The sequence below is a fragment of the Pelodiscus sinensis genome, chromosome 2, assembly GCF_049634645.1.
Source record: "Pelodiscus sinensis isolate JC-2024 chromosome 2, ASM4963464v1, whole genome shotgun sequence".
NCBI classification, from domain to species: domain Eukaryota; kingdom Metazoa; phylum Chordata; order Testudines; family Trionychidae; genus Pelodiscus; species Pelodiscus sinensis.
The window spans coordinates 256,070,347-256,097,800 of record NC_134712.1 but is presented as its reverse complement, the minus strand read 5'-3'; the positions used below and the strand labels follow the sequence as shown (position 1 = coordinate 256,097,800).

Below are 27,454 nucleotides of genomic sequence, written 5' to 3'. Positions count from 1 at the left end.
GAGCTCTCACCTACAGTGTCCTTTGGCCGGATCCCACCAAGCCCCTTCGCCTCCCCCGAGGGCCCAGCAGCCACTTGCCTGCCTGGGAGCCAAGCACGCCCGCCTGCAGGAGGGGCCTGGCTCCACGGGAGCTCATTACACAGCTCTTCCCGCTCCCAGAGCTCTGCGGATGTGCAGGGACTGGAAAGTGACCCCCCGGGTCCCCCTGAGGAGCACACAGCTGTGAGCAGGCCGGCTGTGCCGCGCCCCGCTGGTGAGCACGCGGGGGGTGGCAGGACCCCATGCCAGCCGGCCTGTACAAGAGGGAATTTATTCCAATACACATTTATATACACAATGCCTCCCCCGCCCCCGGCAGCCCAAGGGCCAGCAGCAGCACGTGCGCTCCTGTGGAGGGAAGCGAGCCGTCAGTGTCCTGCCGGATGCTCACCGAGCCGCCCTGCCACAGGGCCGGGCTCTACTTCACCATGTCTTCCCCCACGGCCTTGTTCATTCTGTCCCGGAGGTAGGCCGCCTTCTGCCACTCCGACTTCAGCTCCAGAAACTCATAGTAGGGAACCTGCAGCGGAGGAGGGAGCAGGGTCAGGGCTTGCGAGGGGGCGGCCAGGCTGCGCTCTTGGGGCTGGGCAGGGCTGCGGAGGCAGCTTGGGGGGGATCACGCCCCTGAAGGGAAGAGGGACAGGGCTGCAGTGTGCCCCTTGGCACAGCTCTGCCACCAATGCCCAAGCACGGTCAGGCCAAGAGGCAGAGTGTGGGACAGGAGCCGGCCTCACCAGGTTCCCCCTCTGCAGATGCCACGCGAGCCCCAGGGGCGAAGAAACAGCGCAAGCGTCCCTTGCCTGGGGAGCCTGTTACAATCAACCAGCCCATTGCGGGGAGAGAAAACTCTCTGGCCCCCACTGCACAGCGCCTGACGGGAAGCAGCTCGTGTCTGGCTGGCCTGGACGAATGGCTGACGGTCGCTAGAGCACCCAGTAAAATCTCCTATCCCAACAGCCCTCAGGGAAGCAGCCGGGCCGGGGGGACACGTCACACCGTGCTGGGAAACTGCACCAGTGAACCCCCCTTGCGGACGACGCGACACATGCAGCTCTCGGCTTTAAACACGCCAGAACTGACCACAAGCGCCGGGCTGGCCAGAGCTGCCACAGAATGGGCGTGCGGGCTGCCCAGACAGCCCCAGCCCTGCCTCTCCTCACTGCGGCGGGGAGGGCAGGCTGCGTCCAACGGCCCTTCCGCTGAGAGGGGCCTGCCCTGGGAGCCTCTACACGGACGCAGGCCCCCTGCCAGCCATAAACAGCTGCCACGCAACGCAGGCCCCTGCCGTGCCGGGTGCATCAGCTGCACGGAAGGAACATTTCCTTCTTTGAAAACAAGACCAGTGCTGTCTCCGAGCCCGCGGCGGGCGGCTGGCGCGTATTTCTATCCCCAGCGCCAGAGGCGGGGGCCCATGAACGACAAGTGATGCTGTGGCAGCCGATGGGGCCAGCCCCCAGCAGGGCAGAGGCGGGTACTGAACTTGACAAGGCTGCAGGGCACACACCCTACCTGAAAGTGACTCTTCCTGGCTGCCCCTGCGTAGGTTCTGTGTTCCCCTTGGGACAGGGTGGGTGCAAGGGCTGGATGGAAGGGGAGAGAGGCAGCTCTCCCTGGCTGAGCGGGGCAGCCAAGAGAAGGTGGCCATAAAGCAATTAAGGGCCAGGGGCGCTGACTTCAGGCTGCTAGGGGACCTCTCTAAAAGCCTTGCGGGTGGGGGAGTTTGGAGAGTGGAGCGGAACTAACAACTAACAGGGAGAAGCAGAGGAGCGAGCAGAACATCAGCGCTGCCAACGGCTGCAGGGGGAGGTGAGGGGCTCCGGCAGGGACTGCCTGGAGGCTCCCTTCCCGGCAGGTGGCCAGACACTTCAGCTGGTGGCTGAGGCCTGTTTACTCAGCCCCCACCGGCCAGGGGCCCCAACACCCCGTTGTTTCGCCAAGGGGCAGGCTGAACGCGGAGGAAAGGCAAGTGGGACCTGTGCCGCGGACCCACTGTGGGGTCATGGGCAGAATCGGGGTCTGGGACCCAGGAGTGGGACTGACCCTAACACGCTTCTAATTCCAGCACAGACAGGATGCTTGGGAAGCGCGCAAAGCAGGCACGTCTCGCCTGCTAGGAATGGGGCAGTTTGGTAGGAGACACCCTGCGGCCACCGGGGCTCTGAAGCGCATTAAAAGCTGCCGGCCTCTGGCAAATCGGACACTCAGGGCCTGCGTGTCCCTCTCCACCCCAGGCGGGGGCAGTATCTCACCGACGTCTGGGGCGCATCTAGACATTCACTGGCACTAGGCCCGGGCAGCACAAGGTGCTCCTCAAACGCCAACTTCATTGGGCATCACTGCAGCTGCTTCTGGGGCGGAGCACAGGGCACTACGCTAGCCGTGATGAACATCTGACACCCCGCCCAGATGAGCCTGCCAAGAGGCAGCTGTCGAGAGCAGCGGTGCTACGGTGAGTTGGGAGGGAAGCTTTAACAAGCACGGACAGGACCTGCTTCCTTGTTCACTGGACTCCCAGCACGTCAACCATTCCATGGCCCATTTCCTTCACTTCACCCAGCCACTTTCTTATCCCCCCCAGGCGCACTCCGCACTGCCGGAGCGAGAGGCAGGCAACCCGCAACCGCTGAAGGGAGATACTCGACAGAGGGGAAGTGAGCCAGGCACCGTGTGGAGAGGGAGGAGCATGGAGTCAAGGGAGAGGCAGGAGGGGGCAGCTATGCCAGGCAGGGATGCTGCACAGAACGGCGGCCACGTGGCTACAGCGCTCTAGGCCTCCCAGCGAGTCTGGGGCAATTGTGGCACGAGGTGCCCTGGGAACAGATCAGGTCCTGCCTCGATGCTGGGCAGGCGCTGGAATGCAGCCGGCTCTAGGATGCTGGCTTTGGCACTGGCTTTGGCAGCAAGGGAAGGCGGATGAGGGGCGCTCTGTGTGTTGTGCTCCTGAGCCTCTGTCGCCCTGTAGCTACCAACCAGCCCCAGGGCACAAGCTTCTGCAGCGCCTCCTGCACTGCCGGGTGGGAGCTGAGGATTGAGGGCCACTGGGGAGCCGGGAAAGGCTGGGACTCCACTTCCTGGCTCTGCCACAGACTGTCCACGAGCCCTGGGCAAGTCTCTTAGTCCACGTGGCTCAGCAGCTGGGCTGGGACACCATTTCCTGGCTCTGCCAGAGTCTTTCCATGAGCCCTGGGCAAGTCCCTTAGTCCACGTGTCTCAGCTGCCCACCGGGGCGAGACCCCCTGGCCTGAGTTCTGCAGCTCAAACCCAGGGGTCAGAACGGTCCCCTCCGGCCTTAAATTGCTGCCTGGGTCAGATGGGGGTGATGGGAGATGCTCTGCTGAGGCTACATGACCACGGAGCACGGGGACACCAGAGCACTGGGGCCAGACAAGCCGCTACGGGGCAGGGAGGGACTAAATAAACACTCGCATCGCCTCCGCTGTTGGATCTGCAGCTGTCCCCTCCAGCTGCACTGGCCGTGGGGCCTCCAGTGGCCCCTGGCAAAGGGGTCAAGTCTTTTACCGCAGGAGAGCACATGACGGCCTGGCAGGAGGCCCCTCGCTCCATAGCTCAGGGAAGCCAGAAGCTCCTTCTCGCCCCTGGGCGGGGCACTTTGCGTCGGCGCGCTGCCTGGAAACCAGGGATGTGAAACCCCCTTCAATCGGTCACACATCAGGGTGTACTGGCTAATGGAGGTAGGTCGGCTGCTGGCTCCCGGCCCGTGGTGCGCTGTGCCCGGGAGGGTGGGGCTGCTCCCAAGTGCCAGGTAACAGGTGGTGTTTACTGGGTAACCAGTTACTCGCTCACATCCCTACTAGAAACCGGGGAGCGGGAAAATTGGGAGGAGGGGAGGGAGGTGTTGGGCAGGACTGAATTCTGCAGGGAAAGAAGGAACAGGCCAACATCCACTCCACAGACACACAAGAACGGGCCAGGCCGAAGGTCCCTCCGGCCCAGTGTCCTGTCTGCCGACAGCGGCCAGTGCCAGATACCCCAGAGGGACTGAACAGGGAATCCTCAGGTGATCCCTCTCCGGCCATCCATTTCCAGCCTCTGACAGAGGCCAGACACACCATCCCTGGCCATCCTAGCACATAGCCACTGATGGACGTAACCCCCATGCATTTCTCTAGCTCTCTTTTGAACCCTGTTGAAGTCCTGGTCTTCACAACCTCCTCTGGCGAGGAGTTCCACAGGTTGACTGCGTGAAGAAAAACTTCCTTTTGTTTTAAACCTGTTACCTCTTCATTTCATTTGGTGCCCCCTAGTTCTTACGCTGTAGGAGTAAGCAAATACCTTTCCCTCATTCACTTTCTCCGCACCTGTCATGGTTTTGAAGCCCTCTATCATATCCCCCTTTAGTTGCCTCTTTGCTAAGATGAAAAGCTCCAGTCTCGTTAATCTCTCTTCATAGGGGACCTGTTCCAAACCCTCTGAATTCAGCCAGGACGGGAGGGCGGCGAATCCCTTGCTAGTGAAGCCACACACAGCCCAGGGAGACAGGTCAGCCCTGCTGCCGTGGGGCTCCGATTCCTGTGGGCGGGGTGGGCGGAGAGGGCAGCTGCAGCTCAGGCTCCGGCTCACAGCCGTGCGGCGTTGGCACTCGTGGGGCAGCTGCACAGGAGGCTGAAAACCCGCCGGCGCCGAGGCCAAGAGCACCAGGGCAGAGAAGCTCAGAGCCAGGCTCAGACCTTGAGTGTTCCTGCTCCCAGGCAGGCCGATCAGTGGCTCTGATGGGCTGTCGGTTGTGTGGTTCAGGGACCAGCCCCCACGGCGAAGGCGCTGTGCCCGGTCCTTACACAAAGGCCTTTCCCCGGGCGGTGCACAGCGACCCCTGGTGGCCAGAGGCGGAAAGGCACTGCCCCAGCACGCAGCCTCATTCAAACCCCTCTGCTTTGAACCCAGCAGGTACTGCAGGTGGTGCCAGCCGCCTTCCTTCAGCACAAGCTGCTGCTGGCGGGCGCTACAACCCCCCCGGGCTGTACACAACGAACGGCAGCTCCAGTGCAGGCTCGGGGCTCCCGCAGGAAGGGCACTGCCGGATGGATCTAGGGGCACTGAGAGCCAAGGCCGACATTTCACTTGGTTGCCGCCCGCCCCCCATCTTTGGGGGCCAGTAGAGCGGGGTGGCTTGGGAGACCCGGTTGCTGGTCCCATCTCTAGGGCACGCAGGGACAGAGACCTCACGGTGCGCCCCATGCAGGCGACCCAGCCCTCTGGCTGCTTGACAGGCCACGTTCAGGCTGTACGGACCGAGCTCTGGACACTATCACTGCTCTGAAACTGAACTGAGTCACAGCTGCTGGGGCACAGGCAGCCTCACTGCCGGCTATGGCGATGAGCCTGTCTTCAAGCCAACAGCCACTGCAGAACACCCAGCCACTGGGACACACCCGGAGCCTCGTGCCAGCATCTCCTCCCTGGCATGGGGGAGGCAGAACACCTCTCGGAGATCCCTCTAACAGCCTGCCCTCGGGCTGGGCCGGAGCACTCCCTGCACCCACGCAGCTAGGGCCGGAGCACTCCCTGCACCCACGCAGCTAGGGCCGGAGCACTCCCTGCACCCACGCAGCTAGGGCCGGAGCACTCCCTGCACCCACGCAGCTAGGGCCGGAGCACTCCCTGCACCCACACAGCTAACCCCTGCCCTCGGGATTCCAGGGACAGGGCGTTCGGAGTGTCCAGTGCCGGCCCCTGCAGGCGCTTCATTCTCAGCCCTCCCTGGGAAAAGGCCCCTGGGATCGGCTGTGTGAAGGACGGATCAGGTTGGCAAAGCGAGGCCTGAGCGAGTAAAGCCACATCCCCAGAGGTGGAGTAAAGCCACCGCCCAGAGGCGGCTTCTCCCTGCTGCTGTTCTGGGACCGCTTTCATACCCACGCAGCCCCTCCCCTAGTCACTGGGCTGGGGCGGCCCCAGTTTGGGGCTCCTCCCCCTTTCCCTGGGAAAACTGCTCCCCGATCTTACTGGCAGGCAGCGCTCATTTCACAGCACCAGCCTTCTCCCCCCCCGCTCCCCCCGTTGCCTCGGTCATCTCTGAGGTAAGGCCTCGTCCGTGGCCGCCTCCCTTCAGACCAGCCCCGCAGGCGGGTGGTTTCGGCTGCTGTGTCTCAGGAAACGGACTCAGTGAGTTCAGCTCGGCCCAAGGGGAGAGGGAGACCGGAAGGGTGACCAGCTGCGCGTACAGGGCTGCCTGGCTCCTCTGTGGGGTGTGCTGGGCCAGCGAGCCCCGGCCACTCTGGTATCGGGGGCAGGGGGAGAAGGCATTAGCCTCCCTGGCTACTCACGTCCACGACCAAGAACCCGGCGGCCTGCACGTGTCGTCGGGCCATGGCGAAGCGGCCCAGCAGGTCCTTGCTTCTGCTGCTGAAGTTTGGGAACTCCCACCTCAGGAAAGCTATCCTGCGAGAGACGCACACAAGGGAAGGGGCCGAAGGACTCAGGCTCAAATCGATCGCAACCTAGAGCACTGGGGGCCGGGCGGCACTCGCTGGCTCGGAGCAGCTGCCGAAGCGCCAAAGACGCTCCCGTGCCAACGCTGAGAACTGCTCTCGCCAGCTGAGCTGCCGACTGCCCCGGAGCTGACGGGGCACAAGAGTGGGATGCCGGACACCCACTGGCCTCTCTCATCCCCCTGCAGCGGCCGCCGATACCCAACGCTTCCAAGGGCAGGACCAGGAGCTCCACAGGCACCTGCTCAGTTGCGCGGTGCTGTACGGGCTGGGGGCAGGAGCGGCTACGCCAGGGGCCGAGAGCCCCACCCAGGCCCTGAGGCAGGAGATCAGAGGGCCCTTGTCTGAGCGTTTCTAGCCACCAGCGCTACACCCAGGAGGTGTCTCAGCCCCGGGATCTGTTTGATGAGTGTGAATGAGAAAGCTGGCAAAAGGGCTAGACCGGGGCCAGCGGCCATGCGAGAGGGCGGGCTGGTCCCCACGGCTCCGCAGGGGCTGGGGAGAGGTGGGGCACAGCGGCAGAAGCTGCCCCCACGAGGCAATGGGCTGAGACTGAAAACTTACGAAGCTCGGCTCGGGCTCGGCTGAGCCTAGAAGGCTTATGCAGGTTAATTAGGAGACAGAGAAGGGCTCTGCTGGCCAGGGTGCCCACCCTGCCCAATTAGCACCAAACAGGGGAGGCTAGCGGGGCTGAGCATGGGCACTCTCAGAGCTGTGGGTCCCCCCAGGAGCCCCGCCTAGGGAAGGCCCCTGTGGATGAAGACACTGGCTACCCTGTCTGTCCTGGGCACTTCCAGGGGGATGGGGCCAGGCGCTCAGAGGAGCTAAGTGCTTGAGGAAGGCACCTTCCCCGGGGTCTGCGGCTGCCGCGGCCCCTTTGCCCTCGGTTCAGTGGTTGGATGCGGCCGTTGCCGGCAGCGGGTCTATGCTACGAGCTGCCTGGCCCCACCTCCCCTCCTGCTCAGAACTCACCGACCCAGCAGCTTCCACGGCCCGGAGGCTGGGGCAGCCTTAACCCCTCCGTAACTCCCCCCCATCTCCCTGTGGCACAGCCCGCTTGCAGGAGCGGCGAGGCCGACTCACCTCCTGGTGCCCTGTGGCAGGGGCTTGGTCCCTTCGCACTGGAGCAGGTGGGGGGCAGTGAAGTCCTTTATGGGGAGAGGCTGGCCCTCGCTGTTCAGCACCATCTCAGCATCTACACAGGAGAGAGGGGGAAGCACAGGGAGTCCCGCGGCCTGGCTGGCTCCCGACTGGCACCAGCCACCCTGTCGGGCCAGATCCCCTGGGGGTCTGGTGCTGCATGACGGGCAAAGCCTCGCCGAGGCCCTCAGTCCGCTGGCGAGAGCCGCGAGGGGGAAACACTCCCTGGGCAGCTAGGCAGGAGGACCGGCCCTGCTACTCGCCTTCTGCGGGACACAGCTGTGGCTAGGCTTTGGGGTGCTAATGGCAGAGGGGAAGCTGGGCCGTGCCATTCTCGTATGCTTGGTCTCATGGGGGGGGAGCCTACAGCCTGTCCCCCCCGCCCTGGCTCACTCTGACCTGGCCCGGGGCTTCCCCTTGCAGCAAGTCTTCGAGCCGCGGCACCTCCCCGGGGGGCTGGAGCGTGAGGGGGGGTTTGTCTCGCTGCGGGGGAACCCCCGTGCCCCGAGTTCAGCGGGAGCGAGGCGAGTGCCTGTTGGTTTGGTTGCTTCCCACTTGACAGCCAAGCCAATGAGATTCTTTGTTTGTGCTTCTCACTTGTGCATGGCCCCGCCTGATTTTTCTGTGGGCCCGTGGCCCCCTCCTGAGAAAAGGCTCCCCCCACCTCTGCTGTGTGGCCGGCGGGAGCCGCAATCAGACAGCAGAGACCACTCCCAGCGGGTGTCTGTAGCAAGCTTTTATCCCCAGGGTCCAACAAGAGGGCCGTGGGGCCCATGAACTACAGGTGTTGCTGTGGCAGCCGGCTGGGCCAGTACCCACCAAGGGGAAGGTGAGTCCTGAATTTGACATGGCTGCAGGGTGACACTAACTGGCCAGCCGGAGCAGCAGCAGTCGGGGGGGTGCATGTGGCATTTCCTCCCACGGCCTGCCTAGCAATTCTACAGGATAGGGTGTAGGGACCGGTCTGTCCGAACCATGGGGGACAATATTCCACCGAGACAGACAGTCACGTGGCTGAGAAACAGCCTTCCACCCCTGCTAGCAGTCCACCCTGAGCCACAGCCCTGGGGCTGGGGAGCACAGCCGGACTGAGCCTTTCGCCTCTGCAGCCAGGGGGCAGGACGGGTCACGTCCATTCAGGGGCTGCATCTTTGTGCCCATCGCAAAGCATCTGGCGTCGTTCGGCGTCTCTACTCAGGACTGGAACAGCAGAGGGTGCTGGGGGGCCACTGCACACGTCAGGAGCGGGGCGCAGTAATCCAGCCGCCGTGAGACCCAGGTGATGGGCGAAGGGGGGCGGGGCTGCAGCAGACTGCCATGCACTGGGCGGATGCCAGGAGAGAGGAGTTACGCGCTCTGTGCCCGCTAGCCAACACCTCAGCTCATGGCACTGATGTCGGAAAAGGCCAGCTCTGGCCCAAAGATCACACTCACCCAGCTGCCAGCCATAAATGGTCTGCACGTTGACGCGCCGGTTACCCTCGTCTCCGGCCACCCCTTTCAGCGCCTCCTGCAGGCTGCTCTGGAGCGGCGTGGCCTTCCTGTCGCCTGGCGGCTCGGTGGCGTGCAGGGCCTCAGGCGGGAGGAAGGGCCCCGGGTAGCCTGGGCACTCCAGCCTGGCAGCAGCATTAACATGCAGGAGTTTGAGCCGGTAGTTCTGCCCTCTGGGCGACTGGTCGTCTGGGAGGTAAGAAGGGTGGCAATGAAGGAAGGGGCTTGGGACTTCACTCGGTGCCCCGCCCGGCCCGACGGCCCGTAAGAACGTGCAGGATAAGTGCCGAACGGCTTCCGACCCACCGACTGCCATGGACACGCTGCGCCTTGCAGGGGAACTGCCCCCCGCCTCCAATGGCCAGCTGCAGCGCTGGCAGCCACGCGGGTGAGACAGGCGCGAGGAAGGCCTGGCAGAGGATCTGCAGGTGTGGGAAGGCCCCGGTGCCCGGGTGCGATGCAACACTAGCGGGGCATGTTTTGTCCACAGCAAGAGGAGCTCTGTGCTCCGGGGGGAGGGGGGTGTCACTCCAGGAGGGAGCGTGCCTGGGGACTCTCGGGAACAGCTGAGCCAGCACCCCACAAAGGACGTCACCTGCTGGACAGACGCCCCGAGGCAGGCTCAGAAGTGGCTGCTGCCCCCCTTCTCCCAAAGGTCACGCCCTTCCCACCACAGCCCCTGCGCTTACAGAGCCTGCCTGCCTGCAGCAGGGTTTTATCCCCAGGGTCCCACGAGCCAATGAACTACGGTAGAGCGAGGCGAGTCCTGGGTGTGACACGGCTGCAGATTCTAGCCTGTCCCCACTCTGCCATGGTGCTGTCAGACCCGTCTGGCCTGCCAGGGTTCAGCGGGGCAGGAGGCAGAGCAGCCAACCGGCCCTTCCGCACTGCACTCAGACTCCAGCTGCCAGGACAAGTCACAGCTCCAAGGCTGGGGGCACCAAACCGCCCCTTGAGGAAGTTCCCCACCTCAGGAAACGCCCTGATCCTTGTGCCCAGCGCTGGGACAATGGGGTGGGAGGCTTAGGTACAGCGCATCCGTGGGGCCATCTGGGGCCAGCCCAGGCTGTACAGCAGCCTGGGCTGGCAAAGCCACACGCCTGCCAGAGCAGGGGTGGCCAACCCATTAAATGAAGAGAGCAGACACGGCGTTGGAAAAATGAGACGAGACGAGCCGCACCAAAATTGTTGAGGAGAGGAAAAAAAAAAAAAAAAAAAAAAAAAGCAAGCGGTCCCTTTAAAAACTGTGGGCAGGGTTTTTGGCCACATCAGGCTCTGGTCAGCCACCGCCATCTTGCTGGTGCCATTTTGCCACACCGGACGGCTCCCCTGCACCCGGTGAGCACAGGGGGCCGGGGGCTGATTGTAGGGGGCGCATGGGGTGGGTTTGTGAGCTGCACTTTCAGGGTGAAGAGCTGCATGCGGCTCGTGAGCCACGGGTTGGCCACCCCTGTGCTACAGCAACCAGCGCTTCATTTCCAGGAGCGTCGCACTCACCTCCAGGCCCCTCCCCATCGCACCCACAACCCCAGATGCGTGTGGCCAGCCCAGGGCTGAGAGAGCTGGGCGGAGGCAGCAGCACTGTGCTGTGCTTCCCAAAGCGATGGAAGCCCCAGGACTCTTTTCCGGATGGGGCCATAGCAGGCAGCTCCCCATCCGCGGCCCGGACAGACCCCATGGGTTTCCCACCACTCAGTCCATCCTTCCTCTCGCTGCTGAGTCTAGTACAGTGGGGCCACCTGGGGCTGGATTTCTGACATGAGCCTGCTGGTCACGGCCCAGAGGACATTCATCTCCCCCAGCGTGGGCCTCGTGGCCCAAGCCTGCACTTGGGCCTGATGGGAACGGAGAATCGAGAGGGCAAAGGCTCTATATTCCCACTCCCGCTCCCCTGAGCTGTGCGGTCCCCCCGTCTCTTAAAGGTGCCCCCCCGGCCCCGGCACCTCTGCATTTACCTAGAAGCGGGCCGTAGAGCTGTGGGGCCAGCACGCTTTGCAGGTAGGGAGCCTTCGCCTGCTGCAGCACGCACAGCGACCACACCAGGTCCATCAGCCCGTGCGGGTCCAGGCTGTCCAGCCGGTTCGCAAGTTTTTCATGGACCTGGAGAAGGAGTCACCGGCTGTCAGAGGGGATTCCTGGGCCGTTCCGTCCTGGCTCTGCCAGGAATTCATGGGTGCCAGGACTGACAGCCCCACAGAGCCCTGGATCAATGCCCACTACAGGAATGGGGCGGCAGGGCAAGCTGCCCATGGCACTGTCCTGCCCCTGTGCCCTGCCCTAGAGAGAGACCCATAAGGCTGAGTGGCCCCATGAGGACTAAGCCGCCTTCCCAGGGCCACCTGCGGAAGTGATCTGCAAGAGGTGGCTCCTCCCAGATAGTCACTTGATCCAGACGTCCCCTCACCAGTTTGTGCCACACTGGCCACTAAGCGGCCACCCCGATCAAAGCAGAGGCCCCACATGCTGGTAAGGGACCGCAGGAGGGAGTGGGGAGCTGGAACAGACCTGAGGACTCCTGGAAAGGTGCCCAGGGAACTAGATTAGCCCCGGGCCAGATTAGCCAGACAGCTGGTATCGGATTAGCCCCGGGCTACATTACCTTCTGCTCAGAATGCTTCTAAACTCATCCATGCCTACGTAGCAAAGGAACTGCAAAGGCTCCAGGACCCCCACCCAGACGTGCACCTCTGGAAGGCTGGCATATCCCCAGTGTGTTCAGCGATTATGTGCCTGCTGCCTGGGGGTTTATTACCTATCCGGGTCACCAGCAGAGGCAGCAATAGAGCCATTTCCCCTCCCAGCCACCTGGGTCAGGATAACAGCCAGAAGAGGGTTACAGCCCACCCGCCTGTCACGGCCTGCAGGCGATTTCCGGGCAGGAGGAGTTCTCTGGAGGTTTTTCCTTGCCTCTCTCAGTCCCCAGACAGATACACCCTTCCTGGAAATCCCCAGCCCAGGCCCATGACAAGCAGGTGGCCCGTAACCTTTCCCCGACAATTTTCACCCTATCACATCATCCACAGCGTGGGCCTCCATGCTTGTCTGGAGACGCTGAGCCTGGCACCCTGCCACGTGCAGCAGGAGGGAGGGAGCGAGCGCTGGGCGCGCCCTTACTGTCCCCCAGGGCGCAAATCCAAGCACGTCACCGAGGTCACCTACCAAGGGTGACCTGTGGTGCCCCGGGCCTGATGAGGCTGCACATCACGCTCGTGGGCTGGGAGGTGCGTGGGGGACTGCAGGGCTGTAGCGCAGCTGCCTTGCAGAACTCAGAGAGGAGACCCATGAATCTGCAAGCTCAGACGCCTCCAGGGGATGCCGGGTCCACCGCACGAGGGTGTGCGGGGAGGGAAGGGGCGAGACACTTACCGTGCTATAGAAAGTCTCGCCTTGGCTGGGCTGGAAGTTCAGGCGGGCGAAAGACAGGACGATGTTACACAGCTGCGCCACCGTGAATCGGTCGGCGTTGTCCAAAGCGTACTGGACACCAGAGATGGAAAACGAGACCCATAAAGCCAACCTGTTCCAAAGCTAACTCTGACACGTACACAATCCAACCCACGCACAGCGCTGCCCCGGTGATGCCACAGGCAACCTTGTTAACCCAGCGGTATTAGCGTCCACCACTAGATGAAAGGAGCCCAGAGGTACGGGATGGGCAGACTGCTCGCTCTGTCAGATGCGCAAACTGGCACAGGCAGGTTAGCTGGGGCAGAGCTGGGATTGGTTGCCAGGCAGTCTGGTGCCCCCCAATGATCAGTCTCTGCTTCCCCTCTCAGCATTAGCTGCTGCCACACCAGGCAGCTTCTGCAGTGAGCCAGCTGTGAGGTAAGAACTTAAGAACAGCCAGACTGGGTCAGACCAAAGGTCCATCCAGCCCAGTGTCCTGTCTGCCGACAGTGGCCAGCGCCAGGTGCCCCAGAGGGGGTGAATCGAACAGGTAATGATCAAACAATCTCTCTCCTGCCGTCCATCTCCATCCTCTGACAAACAGAGGCTCGGGACACCATTCCTTACCCATACTGGCTTATAGCCATTAATGGACTTAGCCTCCATGAATCTATCTAGTTCTCTTTTAAACCCTGTTATAGTCCTAACCTTCACAACCTCCTGAGGCAAGGAGTTCCACAGATTGACTATGCGCCGTGTGAAGAAGAACTTCCTTTTATTTGTTTTAAACCTGCTGCCCATTAGTTTCATTTGGTGGCCCCTAGTTCTTATATTATGGGAACAAGTAAATAACTTTTCCTTATTCACTTTCTCCACTCACTCATGATTTTATAGCCCTCTGTCATATCCCCTCTTAGACTCTTCTTTTCCAAGCTGAAAAGTCCTAGTCTCTTTAATCTCTCCTCATATGGGACCGGTTCCAAACCCCTGATCATTTTAGTTGCCCGGCTCTGAACCTTTTCTAATGCCAGTATATCTTTTTTGAGATGAGGAGACCACATCTGTAGGCAGTATTCAAGATGTGGGCGTACCATGGATTTCTATAAGGGCAATAAGATATTCTCCATCCCCTTTTTAATGATTCCTAAAATCAGTGCCCCACACTGTAGCCTCCCGCAGAGAAGAGACATTTCATCCATGTTTACTGGCACTGGTCTTGCACTTAGCCAAGTCAGATTGCTGCCTATATGTCCACAGAACAAGGTACCAGCTGATAAGACCACAGGCTTAACCCTTCTAGACCTCGTTACCCCATCTTACAGCTGGGGAAACTGAGACAAGGAGGGGCCCAACCATGGCTATTTCCCTTCCCTGCTGGAGCCTCCTCACCTGAGCGAAGGCCTCGAAGAGGGGCAGGTTGAGCCACTTGAGGTAAGCGAAGGACTTGACGCACCGCCCCACGTCCCCATGAGTCATCTGCGGCACGTGGGGCTGCAGGTCTGATGCCATCTTCTGGAAGACCTGGGTCTGGTGGAAATTCAGCTTTCCTTAAAGAGGCAGAAGAAATCAGCAGCTGCTTAGGAGGAGTCAGCCTGGAGCTCCGAGGCACTAGTGGGAGCAGTGCAAGGGGGAAGAGGGGGAAGGCACGGGGGGGAGGGGGGAAACAAGCAAAAGCATCAAGCCACATTCCTGGAGAGGAAGAGGTGCTGGGTGAGCATTGCTCCCTCCCCATCTCTGCATCAGATCTTAGCCACAGCCATGCGGGGAACCAGGCCAGGACTCTGCTCCAAGCCCACCAGCCTCTCCAGATCACCAGGGAGAAGGGATGAGGACTAATGGTGCTGGCCTGTGCCAGTAAATGTTATTCCCCATCTCTCGAGAGACACGGGCCCCATGCGCAGCGACCTGGGCCCATGCATACCCATCACTGAGCAGCAGAGCACTGCATCCGACGTGCTCACGCTAGAGGCTAGCCCAACTATAGACCCATGAATACATACCAAAGGGGCAGCGTAAGTCCCAAAGATGTACTCACGATGTCCACATTAATGCTGCGCTCGCCCAGCAGGTGAAACTTACAAGGGGAGAGTCAGTCCTAGATACTCGCATGGGGCCCTTGCAGCACTGTTACCCTGATATCGACACACAATCAAATCAAAGTACTAGCGGGAAAAGGTGCAGTCTAGAGACAAGCGCTAGGAACTCCGCAGTTCCTGCCTCAGCTTTTGCTGATTCCCCCTGGGGCACGCCACTAACTTTTAGGCCTCAGTCACACCAACTGCATAATGGAGAGAATATTCTATTTCCCCATTTTGAAGATTCACTCGTCAACACTCTTAAAGTGTCTGCAAGATGAAAATCACTCGAGTGCGAAGCGGTGGCATGTTTGTTTGCCCTCCTAACCTTGCAAACCAACCCACATGCACCACTTCAGAATGCAAAGCGCCGCATGTTTCCCTTCCAGTGGGGTCAAGACACTGCAGCGCTGCACCAAGGGACAGTATGTCACTAGATCCAAACCATTTTCTTTAACACACAGATGCTAATCTTGGCTGAGGAATACATTTGCTACAAGCCTGAAGTTAATAATAAGCTGTCTAATCAGAATTCGGTCTTGTATCAGGGTGGTGGATGCTCCAGAAAACAGGAACTAAAGAAGCATCGTCATTGATGAGGCATGTTGAGGAGCAAAAATGCCCCCATTAGATGGGCCAGGAGAGTGCTCCAGAAAAAAGTGGGGAAGAGAAACGCATCCAAGTCCATCATAGTAATATTATCCAAGTCTAGCATAGACATGCATCTGACGAAGTGGGTCTTTGCCCACGAAAGCTTATGCTCCTACACTTCAGTTAGTCTATAAGGTGCCACAGGACTCCTCGTCGCTTTTGCAGATTCAGACTAACACGGCTACCCCTCTGATAGTAATATTGTATCACTGAATCCTGACGAGTTAAAGGGTTTGGAAAAGAACTTGAGTTGAGTTATAGCCAGGGTAACAAATCTGTGGCACCTAATTACTGAACAGTCCTACTCCAGGTTGTACTTAAGCTACATTTGTTATCTCTGCACAACCACAGTAGCTACAGGACAGACGGCAGAATTCGGTGCTGGCTCATGCCAACAGAACCGCTACACTTTCGCATCCCTGCTCTGAGCCCAACAGGCTTGTGTCGGACTAAAGTATCTTCCAGAACAACCTCCAGGCTAGATCTGAAGGTAACAAGAGGTAGAGAATCACCAATTCCCTTGTCCCTGGATAAAGCAGTATCGCTTTACACACTTTCCTGAACTAATATCCTGATGGCGAGAGATCAAATGTTAGGTGCAAAGGGGCGATGTCACATCTCCAACTGGGCAATCCAGTTCTGTACCAATTCCACACCCACAGTGTCTGCTGCAGAGCTGGGATTAGAATTTGGGAATTCTGCCTCCCCTTTGAGCACCCAGAAAAGGTCTCTTTCAAACAGCAGCACTAAGTGGATTTCTTTGAAAGCTAAAAGTCTGGTTTGGATGGGGATGTTTAATGCACTACTGCAGGGCTACTCAACTTCGGAAGCCCCGAGGCCACAATGATACTCACAGCACATGCCGAAGGCTGCAACTTAAGTGTGGTTGCAAATATATGCAAGTAGATGCAAATAGCTTCTTTCGCACTGAAGGGCATGAATACAAAGCACTTCCCACAATGCCCCTGTGCTCCCTGGGGGCTAGAAACGCCAACATCTTGTACCTGATCTGTTCCAGCCAGCCCATCTGCTTGCATCTTTCATTGCTCACCCTGCCCGGGAGACTCCTCACCGTTGTGGAGCGTGTTCCCTGTGGAGGCCATGTTCAAAGAATCCCAGCCGCGGGCCATGTGTTGATCCCCACATAAACCCAAATGACCCCATGGGCTGCAAACAAATGGGCTGCGGGCCACGTGTTGAGTAGCCCTGTGCTGCTGGAAGGTGATCTGATGAGGGGGGATGCGCACAAGAGGGAACTAAATACAGCTTGAACCTCTCTAGTTTGGCACTCTGGTCCAGCAACATCCATGGTCTGGCATGATTTGAGTGAGCCAGATGTCCACGTCTCATGGGCGTGGCCAAGTTTCCAGTGGTCCCATAAAGAGAGCGCTAAGAAACCCACTATTTACAGCCACCTGTCCTGGCTCTCAGTGTTCTGTGCTGTTCTTTGGCTCTAATTTACCCCTAAATGTCTTCTAAGGGCCCAGGAAGCAGTGGAAGTGCTGGTCATGCTGCTAGACAACAGTGACTTCCTATGGCTCCATAGTTAATTCCCCAAAGCAGGGTGGAGAGCTCTCAACCGGCAGGGTTAAAGGTCTTTGTACTTGAATATCTGAGCTTGGAACTCAAGGTCTTCCTCAGCCAGGACTGCATCGTCCCGGGAGTGATGCGCTAAAGCCCTTGCTCAACACAAAGACTGTGCTGCACTAGACTGTGCCGGCGGGATACTTGACTGGGTCATTCAGGGGGCGGCTGGACTCACTCACCATATGCAAAGGCCAAGTCCACCAGAACGCTAGTGCTGAGGGCAAAGTGCTTCTGAACCAGATGGTAAGAAATGGCCCGGAGCAGGGGAACAGAACGCCGGTTCTGGACTGCTAAAGCCAACGCCACTTTCCGAATGTCCTCAACGCTGAAATGCTCGGCCAGTTCCAAAGCCTGCCAACAGACACGAAGCACAGAGAGCAAAGGCGGGTTAAAGCAATTCACATGATTAATCTCTTACACATCCAGTCCTTTCAAAGTAGCCTACCAAACACACCCCCTCCAAGATCACCCAGCACTGAAATGCAGCCACTTCTGGAGCAGAACACAGGAGATCACAAAAATAAACAGCACGCGACACACTGTGAGAACCATTATAGCAAGCACGACAAGTTAAAGGAGGCAGAATGTAATTACTTCTGATGGAATTTGGTCAGGGTATCAGTGCTCCACTGATTACTATTGCAAAAAAACACTCTGGGATCTATTACAATCACACATGGCCAGTATGGGCTCAGCACGGGTATGTCTACACTACAAAGTTAATTCGAACTAACAGACATTAGTTCGAATTAACTTTGATAGGCGCTACACATGCAAACCGCTAGTTCGAACTTAATTCGAACTAGCGGAGCGCTTAATTTGAACTAGGTAAACCTCATTCTGCGAGGACTAACGCTTAGTTCGAATTAAGCAGTTCGAATTAAGGGCTGTGTGGCCACTTAATTCGAACTAGTGGGAGGCTAGCCCTTCCCAGCTTTCCCTGGTGGCCATTCTGGGCACCACCAGGGAAACTCATCTGCCCCCCTCCCGGTCCTGGAGCCCTTGAAGGGGCACGGGCTGGCTACGGTGCCCGTGCCAGGTGCAAGCCTGCCAGCACCCAGCCAGCAGACCCTGCACCTGGCACGGCACGAACCAGCCAACCGATGCCCCCCAGCCCTCCGCCTCTTCCCGGGACCAGGCTGGCAGCTCCCGGGAGCCTGCTTGGGTCCGCAAGTGGCGGGCGCCCGCCTGATCTAGTGCGGAGATCGTGGACCTCATCCACGACCTCCGCACTAGGCACAGGAAAGTGGCCGTCTAGGACAGGAGAGCTGCCAGCCTGGCCACCCAGGAGCAGGTTGGCATGAAAATCAAGGGGGTCCACTGAGACCCCCGACCCTGAGCCCTGAGCTTAGAATGGCCGTCCTGGGTCAGACCTAAGGTCCATCTAGCCCAGTAGCCTGTCTGCCGACAGTGGCCAACACTAGGGACCCTGGAGGGGATGGACCGAAACAATGACCAAGCCATTTGTCTCCTGCCTTCCATCTCCAGCCTTCCACAAACAGAGGCCAGGGACACCATTCCTACCCCCTGGCTAATACCACTCCATGGACCCAACCTCCATGACTTTATCTAACTTCTCTTTAAACTCTGTTCTAGTTCTAGCCTTCACAGCCTCCTGCAGCAAGGAGTTCCACTGGTTGATTATTTGCTTTGTGAAGAAGAACTTTCTGTTGTTCGTTTGAAGCCTGCTACCCATTCCTTTCATTTGGTGTCCTCTAGTCCTTCTATTATGGGAACTAATGACGAACTTTTCTTTATGCACCCTCTCCACACCACTCGTGCTTTTATAGACCTCTATCATATCCCCCCTCAGTCTCCTCTTTTCTAAGCTGAGAAGTCCCAGTCTCTTTAGCCTCTCTTCATATGGGACCTGTTCCAAACCCCTGATCATTTTAGTTGCCCTCCCCTCTCCCACCCCCTTTTCCCAGTCTCCCCCAGTTTTGTTCAATAAAGAGAGTTTCTATTTTTGAATACACGTGTCCTTTATTTTGTACATCAGGAAGGGGGGCTAGGGAGGAGTAAGTGGAAGGGGGTGAGGGAAGAATGGGGTACGAGGCCACAATGGGGAGGACTGGGGTGGCTCTGCGGGCTCCTTGGGGTGGAAGCTCTCCTGCAGCCCCCCGATTGATCCCCCCGGATGGCAGCCTGCGGCAAGTGCAGCCGGTCTGATGGCCGAGTGCTGTGATGTGCTGAGTGTGGGCACTCGGGGCACTCCAAGCCAGGACTGCTTTGCAAGCGGGGAACCCCTGAGAACTGTCTGTCCGGGGTGGGAGTCGGGTCCCTTTAAGCACAGCCCTCGGCTAGCCTGATACAGCAGCTCCATGCTCTAAGTCCTACTCTGCTGCCACTGCTTCCGGCTATCCTTAACCTCGGTTCAGGGTCCACAGAGGCCCTTTTGCCCACCCTGATCTAATGGTACTTTCTGGCCTCAAACTCTGAGCGTCGCAGTTTACATTTCATCCAGAAGAGAGCAGCACTCTAACTTTAAGGGTCTATGCTGAGCTAAGCCCCATGGGAGCTGAGCAAGGTGAGTACTGACACAGGGGAAAGTGTGCCCCTTCCTTATCATTAACACCATTCCTTGGTGTTTCCCTTGGAAGCTCATCTATTATTAACCTTACCCAGCTGTGTTTCATTTGCTATCTGGGAAAACTGCAACCCAACCCATGTAAACAGCGGTATTTTTATTAGCATGCACCGATGTCTGTAGCAAATATTTATCCCCAAGGTCCAAAAAGACAGAGACCCGGGGCCCATGAACTACAGATGTTTCTGTGGCAGCTCTTTGGGCCAGTACCCACCATGGAAAAGGCGAGCACTGAATTTGACATAGCTGCAGTCAAACCATCACCTAGAGACCTCACTGGTGGTTTCGACGGGAGGAGCGTTTCCCCATCCCAGATCACACAGAAATACATCTAGTAAGCACCGGAGCAAGGAGCCACGCCACTGGCCAAAGTCTGCAGAGCTCAGATTCACACGCCATCCAATTCAGAACCAGGAAGGAGACAGAGGAATGGAATGAGAACTAAGGTAACATTCCCTTTCCCCCCTTCTGGGATGACTTAAAAGAGGGAGTCTCAAGGCAGCCTGCCCCCTCAACGAGCAGATTCTGCTACTCTGTGCTCCGATCTCAGTAGAGCCTTGCCGTGGGGATGAAGCAGTTTCTCTGCTACGGAATCTCACTACGGAGCCATTTCAGTAAAGGAAACCACAACAGTTACCTCCTTAACCTCAGATCAGATCTGTGGGGCGTGTGGATCCAGGATCACGGCTCAACAAAACAAAACAAGGACAAAAATCCGCACGGGAAGTTGTGGGGGCAAAACATTCCATAGCAGAAAAGATTGAGAAGGCTCTCGAAGGCATATGCTGCCCTGAATTCCTGACCTGTTGTATAAAGTCCTCCAGGTGTCTCACTAATAAGTGATTCTTAAATAGGAACCCGTAGAGACACTGCAATACCCGGGGCATTTTGGTTCCTCCTCTCAGTAGCCCTTTTTGTCTTCCCAGCAACCCCTCCAGTGGAATTAAAGGAGCACTGTCCATAATCGATGCTCATTAAGGACTCTCCTTTAACAATTCCTTGCTGTATGGGATGAGCTACTTAGGAAGCTGGAATGAAAAGAACCTGGAAATGTATTTTTGTATTCTAAAAAAATGTCAGTTTTTCTATTTAATTTAAACACAGATTTATTAAAAAAACTATTTAAAATGAAGTAGGACGCAGATAGCTGACGTTAAGGTCTAAATGTATTATAATCAATCAAAACCATGTACATTAAACATAAATAATCACATTAAGCAGTATCTGAAACCAGAGTTTATTGAAATACTAAGCCAGCTTTTGATAGCCCTGGCCCCTTCTGCAGGTGTGGAGCGAATACTTTCTTCAGATCAGTTTATTCAACTAGCCTCACAGTTCAATGACTAGTTCATTCCAATTTAAGAAACCAACTGGAAGCTGGAAAAGCAGGAAAGCTTGTTTTCCTCTTCCAAACTATGAACAAATAAAACTAGGTGGGAGAACCAGATGCACTAGTTCTAAAATCATGAAGGATACATGAATCATAACAAAAATCAGTTCAATTCACTAGCTACAGATCTTTCCTTTGTTCAGTGAATCAGAACTCCAGGCAAAGCCTGGTTTGATAATATTTTTCTTTATGTATCCAGCATATTCAAGGTAGTTTATTTAATAAAAACATGTAGCGTTCTGGTTTTGTGCATTTGCAAATACAGCTTGAGACAAACTGTAAGTAAAAAATTAACCACCTAGGACGGAGTGGGGAACCTCAGGCCCGGGGGCCGGATGTGGACCCCGACTTGCCTGCATCCGGCCCCCGAGATTTAGCAGTAGGGAGCCCGCGCTGGTGATCCAGCCCCGTCCCACCCACCCACCCACCCACAGGGCTGGAGCCCACAAAATCTACTTGTCTGGGCCTCCCTAGACTCTGGTGTGCATGGGGAATGGGGAGAGTGATTAAAATTGGAAATTTAAATGGATTTATTTAAATCAATCCACGCCGCAGGAGACTCAAGCGTGTCTGAGCTACTGCCTGTACCTTGTCCTCCAGCCGGTCCATCAGGGTCTGTGAGAGGTGTCCGACCTTCGCCATCAGTGCCACCACCGTTCTCGTGTCCTCAATCTCTGTCCAGCGCAGCTCCAAGTGTTTCACCAAGTCACTCAGCAGCTCACTCTTATCCTTCGCCTGTGGCCTGGCTGCTATGTACTCGGCCAGGGAAACAATATGCCTGAGGTTCAGGCGTCTCAAACGCCAGCGCACCTCCTGCTTCACCGATCTCAGCTCCCTCCGATTCTGCTCCAGCCCCAGGAAGGAGAGGCTCTTCAAAAGGGGCAAAAAGGAGCCATTCCAGACGTGGGAAATCTAGGCAGCAAAGAGCAAGAGGGGAATGTCATTAGGCACGAGGGAGTGAGACGAGCGAGAAGCAGAGGCAAGGAATAGAGGATTCGTCAGATGGGATCAGTCATCCCGCACTGGGAAGTGCCAGCTGCTCCAGAGGACGGCATCCCTCCTCCCCCACAGAGTGGTTTTAGTGCCCCCAGGCCTACCCTCCACCTTCCCTGCGCCTGTAACTTCAGCCACTGCCTGCAGGTTCCCCAGCAGCACGAGCAGCGGCTCTGTCCAGCTGTGGTCTGGAGACAAATCAGCAGGACTCTAGTTTTCCCAGGGCTGAGCTGTCATTTCTCACCTTTCCCCCTATGTTCAGACCAAATACTTCCCCGCCAGCACCGTGGACATTCTGTAACTGCCTACGACGCCAAAGGCGTAGCGCCCACGCGGCTCTCCACCAAGGAGACACCGACGATGAAGTGGCTGAAAGCTTAACTTTTTTATGCTTCCAGATCTTAGCTACATGGGCAAGGGCCAAGTTCCTATGTCATCCACGTGGTGGCATACGGCTATCAGTGCTGCGCTCTGGATCAACTTAACTTCTCTCACTGGACTTACCAATAGGCAGCTGAAAAAAAAAATCAGAAGCCAAAAGTTCCATGATGGATCATCTAGATTTAAAGCACTTTTCCGGGCTGAAGAATCCCCATGGGCTGTGCTGAAAATGAAGGGAATATCACCCCTCTGGGTGAAACAGGACAGCTATTTAACATCAGCACAAACCAATGTCAGGAAAGGAAAAAAAAGTAACTTCCCCGTTTGAAGCGGCAGAAGGAATCAAGAGAGGCAGAATGTAATGGCTCAGAATTTGACCAATGTGCTCTGGCAATAGTACCATTGGTGTTTTAATATTCAAGACCTTTGTCTTATAACTTGTCAGAAACTTGGCATGTCCAGTGGCTCAGCAGCTTCTCAGAGCCACGCCTGGACACAGAATCAGGAACTCAGGGTGATCACCAATGGAGGAGAGTAACGCAGAAATCTCACAGCAGTTTGCAAAGGTTCTGTTCACAAGTATCACTCATTAGGCCAGGGCCAGGCAAGATACCTGCAGCCACTCCGCAGAGACCCTGAGGCCGGCTCTTTGCCTGCTGCAGCCTCTGGCTGCTCAAAACAGTTGGCTGCTCCCTATAGGTTCTGCGTTCCCCTTGGCGGGGAAGGAACTTCAGGCATCACCTACACCCCAGACCAATCATTGCAGCTCCCATTGTGCTGGAGACAGGGGCAGTACGGGAAGTCTGCCTCTCCTCCTCCCCTAGCGCATGGAGCAGACAGGTACATGGACGGAGGGAGCAGACAGCTGTTTTGTGCTACAGATGTGAAGGACTAGTCGACTAACCAATATGCAAATGCTTATCGGATAGTCGACAGGCTTGTCAACTAGTCTCTTCCCCTCCTTGTTGCCTCTATCAGAATGAGGAAGCAAGTGTGGGGAAGAGGAGGGGGTTTGTTCAAAAGTTTGATGTGGACAAATTTTTAATTATTCCACTTCTGGCAATGCTTCCATTGCTACACACTGCTTTACACCTGGATCAGCAACCAGCACATCTGTGTGTGTATCTTCCATTGCCCCATGGTCAGCTCAACCATTTAAATGATGGCACCTGTGTGGCACCTTCTAATACCAGGTAGTGGGTAGTACAATGTGGATTAACAAAGTGGAGTGGATTCCCTTCAGTTAATGTTTATGTACTCAGAGCAAACAATTTAACTTAACATCCCTGTGTAGGCAAACTCGTAGGGTGAGATGCTGGAGTATCTCTACTTATCTATACTGGGTGTCTGTAGCATTCTTTTATCCCCAGGGTCCAGTAAGAGAGACATGGGGCCCATGAACTACAGATGTTGCTGTGGCAGCCAGCTAGGCCAGTGCTGAGCACGGAGGAGGACAGCACTGAATTTGACAAGGCTGCTGTGGTTTTAGACTAGGTAGAGGAGAACACATTGTAATGTATGAAACCCAATATTCTTCTCTTGTTTAGAGGCCCCATCATTTTCCTAAGATTTCAATGGGCTAATTCAAGGTTCAACTTGGCTACTGAGAGCTGGACATGGATTCACTGAAGCGCCCAAAGGTGGAAACTAGCGTTCTTAACATGGGTACAGCACTGCTGCTAGCAGCAGAATTCACCAATGATCAATCCACTGCAAACTTCATTCATCCTTGTGATGCTGTTCACCGCAGCCCCTGTACGGACAAGAACTTAGCTGGGATCTCGGAAGCACCCTTGACTCAGGTCACCAATAGGGGAGGCGATAGCTTAATCTCAGTAGAGAGAATGCAAATTTTTGTTGGGAAGCAGTAGTGTCTACTAGGCTAGCACCCTAATTCCCACCTGTACGCACCCATTTTGATACATAACGCCCACTCCAGCCAATGTACACATTAGGGATGTAAAGGAGTAATTGAACAGTCGACTACTCGCATTCCCCCCCTTGCTGCATCTATAGCAGAGGCAGCAAGGTGGGGTGGGGGGAGGAGCAGGAGCTGGTGCTGAGGTGGGGGGGGAAAGCCAGCTTGAAAGCTGACTCCCCCCTGCACTGTCTCTGTGCTGCACAGAGCAGAAGCAGAGGTGCAGCACAGCGCTCGGCACGAGGGGGGACTGAAGCAGTCCCTGCTCACGCCAGGACCCCGAGTGCTGCGGCTCTGCCTTTTAAAAGTAGTAAGAACCGGGCGGCTCTTACTACATTGAAAAGGCAGAGCCACAGCAGGGGTAGCGAGCGCCTCCCCGCATCGACTAATCAAGTAGTCAGTGGAAATTCCATCAAGTACTCGAATAGCTGATTAATCTCAATTTAACATCCCTAGAACACACAGGAATGGAATATCCAAGCAATGCTGCATTGTAGTTGTTTCTAGTGCAATAAGTATCCTCCCCTTTCTGAAAGCAGTCTGTCCCATTCTCTCCTCTCCACGTGCTCTCTCTCCCCCCACTGGAAGCAAGCATGACCAAAATTACATGACCTGCCAAGTCTGCACAGGCCACCAGCTAGGGATCTCTGGGAAATTTTGTCTGATCAAATGTGCCAGGAGCACCAAGGAAAGGGCACTCTCTGTGCTCATTCTCCCATCATACTCCTCTCTCTGAGAGCGCCCATCCGCAACATGATGGGAACGTACCTGGCTATTGAGAACGTTGAGCACTTGCTGGAAGCGACTGTCCTGCACGATGCTCTCTGTTTCTAGTTTTTTCTCCATCACGAGTCGGGAGAGTTGGATGATCAATGTGGCCGCCTGGTGCCCACTGAGAGAGTGCTGTTCACCCACGTGGAGGAGCTCTTCAGGGCTAGAAGCTGATTCAATGAGTTCATCAATTTCACTGTGCTCTGTATGTTTGCTGTACACTTTCTCCTTGAACAAGAGTTTGTCTGTTTGCCTAGAGAGGTTTGAAGTGTGTAATGAAGCAAGAGCCGCCTGAGGCAGAGCTCTTGCTTGGACTGTCCTGGATGCTGGGGCTAGCAGAGAAGCTGGGGATGCCAGAGGAAGCGAGGTAGAGGCACCAAAGAGTGGACGACAACATCGCTGCACCAATCTGGCGGCCATGACACAGCTTGATATACTGGGCTGGACAGGAAGGGGGACACAGTGAACTGGGGTCAACTCCACATTTCAGAGGCCCTAGAAAATAAAAAACACCACCTTTAACAAAAGCATAGATAACAGTTTGAAAAGACAAGGAAACTGGAGGACTTTGGACACCGGCAGCAGTGCATGCAGTAGGGATGTTAAAATGCATGGATTTTTGAAAACATGTAATTCCTGTACACAACAGGTTCAGTCTGCCTCCCACCCCCATGCTGCTGAGCCAATGCTTGTGGGAAGCCAGTTTATAAATAGGATCCCCACATACCACCAGCTCCCCCACCCTCTCGTGCTGCTGCCTCTGATATGGCATGGTGAGGGTTAACCGATGAGCACAGCTAGCAAATGTATAAACAACAGTCTAACATAAAAACAGCCAGACTGGATCAGACCAAACGTCCAGCTAGCCCAGTACCCTGTCCACTGACAATGGCCCATGCCAGATGCCCCAGAGGGAATGAACAAAACAGGGAATCAACCAGTAATCCATTGTAGGCAGTGAAGCACCGGGTAGCTAAGTAGAGTACACCAGAATCTTCGGGTACATATGCTACATGGTCTTCTACATACCCAAGCAGGGCCTCCTTCCCCCAACTGCTATTTTTAGCATTGTAGCATCTCTGCTGCCTACACTCTGCCAGAACTTTTCATGGGCACATGTAGCTAAACACCAGTGTGGAGGCGGACTGTTTTTCACTATGGCACAGAGCTGTAAGTACCCTACATGCTGCTGCAAGTATAGACAAGGCCATACAGACAGGCAACTGCTCTAGAAGATAAAGTATAGTCTCAGGCTGAGAATGGTCAATGAATTTCTGCCCTATTAGTTTCACATTCATTCATGATATTCATAAAAGCATCACTAAGGTCTGAGCATTTAAGACTTCCTTTTGCTTTCACTCATTTGAAATCGTTTAAACAACCATTCTAATACAACAGGAATTTCTTGTAATTTATCAAGAGTCAGTTTAAGTCCCAGGCCCTTATCAATCACTTAGTCTAAATTTTCAAAGGGGTAGCTGAGTTACTCTGTAACTGGAAAAACTTAAACAACGAATAGTGTAGGAGTACCTTAAAGACTAACAAAACATGTAGAAGGGGGTTTCCCAACCTATGGGTCGGGACCCAAATATGGGTCGCCATTACATTTCAAAAGAGTCACCAAGTGTCTCCCCAGGTGGCTCTTAAGGAGCCATTCACACATTTTTTGAACTGCCCTGGGTCACCTGCCCAGTATTCCTGGATTGTCAAAATGGGTCCTCATCTGGAAAAGGTTGGGAGCCACTGATGTGCATGGGCATCATGAGCTTTCGTGGGCAAAACGCTCTTCCTCAGGTGACCGGTGTATTAAAAGTCTGGGATCTGAACTTTGAATACGCCGGTCATCTGAAGAAGGGGGTTTTGCCCACCAAAGTGCACGATCCCATCTACGTTCTGTTAGTCACATTGGAAGCAATGGGGGGGGGGGGGGACCCCCATGGACATTGAAAACGTAGACGCTGCACTAAAACTCTAAGGCTGGTATTAGGGTCCGTTCCTGCCCCGCCATCCGTCCTAGGCCTGTATCCGTCCCCGCCCCCCCGGAGCGCTGCCGGGGGCGGCTCGAGCGAGCACCCAGCACGATCAGCCTCCCGGGGAGCAGCGGGACCCCCCAGGAAACAGCCCCGCGGGGCGCTCTCCCGACAGGCAGCCCCGCCCGCGGGCTGGCACCGGCCCCCCCGCACGGGTCAGGGGAGCGCGCTGCCGGCCCGGGGGGAGCACGACGCGCTTCCTCCCCCCCAGCCGGCCCCGCCCGGGGGAACCGGCCCGTGAGCCGTCGGGGGGGGGGGGCGGATACACCCTCCCCACCGGCCCGGGAGGGGGAACCGGGCTGGAAACGGGGGGGGCTGCTTCTCCCCCCCCCCCCCCCGGTACCGTGACTGGCCCGGCCGCCAGCCCCTCCCCCACGGCCCGGGCGGCGGTTGGGCGGCGGTTGGAGCCACTCACCGCCCCGCGCCGCCTGACCTCGGCCCGTCCGCAGCCGGCCAGGGAGAGAGCGCGCGCGCGTGAGCGGCGCGGCCCGATGGCGTCACTGCCTCTCGCGCCCTTGCTCCGGACGCGCCCATTGGCTGCCGGGAGGAGAGGGAGTTCTTCCGGCAG

General features: G+C 56.7%; 1 protein-coding gene and 4 non-coding genes across 5 annotated transcripts; all 5 read right to left on the bottom strand.

The window, feature by feature from the left end:
* Window positions 1-291: 291 nt before the first annotated feature.
* TBRG4 (transforming growth factor beta regulator 4) lies at window positions 292-27,454 on the bottom strand. The gene is made up of 11 exons (XM_075922996.1): window positions 27,302-27,454; window positions 24,854-25,351; window positions 21,382-21,705; window positions 16,996-17,167; window positions 13,893-14,050; window positions 12,483-12,593; window positions 11,072-11,216; window positions 9,060-9,305; window positions 7,569-7,680; window positions 6,321-6,435; window positions 292-559 (listed from the first exon to the last, which is right to left on the bottom strand). The coding sequence occupies exons 2-11, from the start codon at window positions 25,274-25,276 to the stop codon at window positions 458-460; spliced, it is 1,908 nt and encodes a 635-aa protein (XP_075779111.1). The 5' UTR covers window positions 25,277-25,351; window positions 27,302-27,454; the 3' UTR covers window positions 292-457.
* LOC112546896 (small nucleolar RNA SNORA5) lies at window positions 1,404-1,533 on the bottom strand. The gene has a single exon (XR_003090615.2). It is a non-coding gene; the product is annotated as a small nucleolar RNA SNORA5 (small nucleolar RNA).
* On the bottom strand, window positions 8,344-8,481 carry LOC112546897 (small nucleolar RNA SNORA5). Its single transcript, XR_003090616.2, has one exon. It is a non-coding gene; the product is annotated as a small nucleolar RNA SNORA5 (small nucleolar RNA).
* Window positions 19,515-19,654, bottom strand: LOC112546892 (small nucleolar RNA SNORA5). The gene has a single exon (XR_003090611.1). It is a non-coding gene; the product is annotated as a small nucleolar RNA SNORA5 (small nucleolar RNA).
* LOC112546895 (small nucleolar RNA SNORA5) lies at window positions 23,509-23,646 on the bottom strand. Its single transcript, XR_003090614.1, has one exon. It is a non-coding gene; the product is annotated as a small nucleolar RNA SNORA5 (small nucleolar RNA).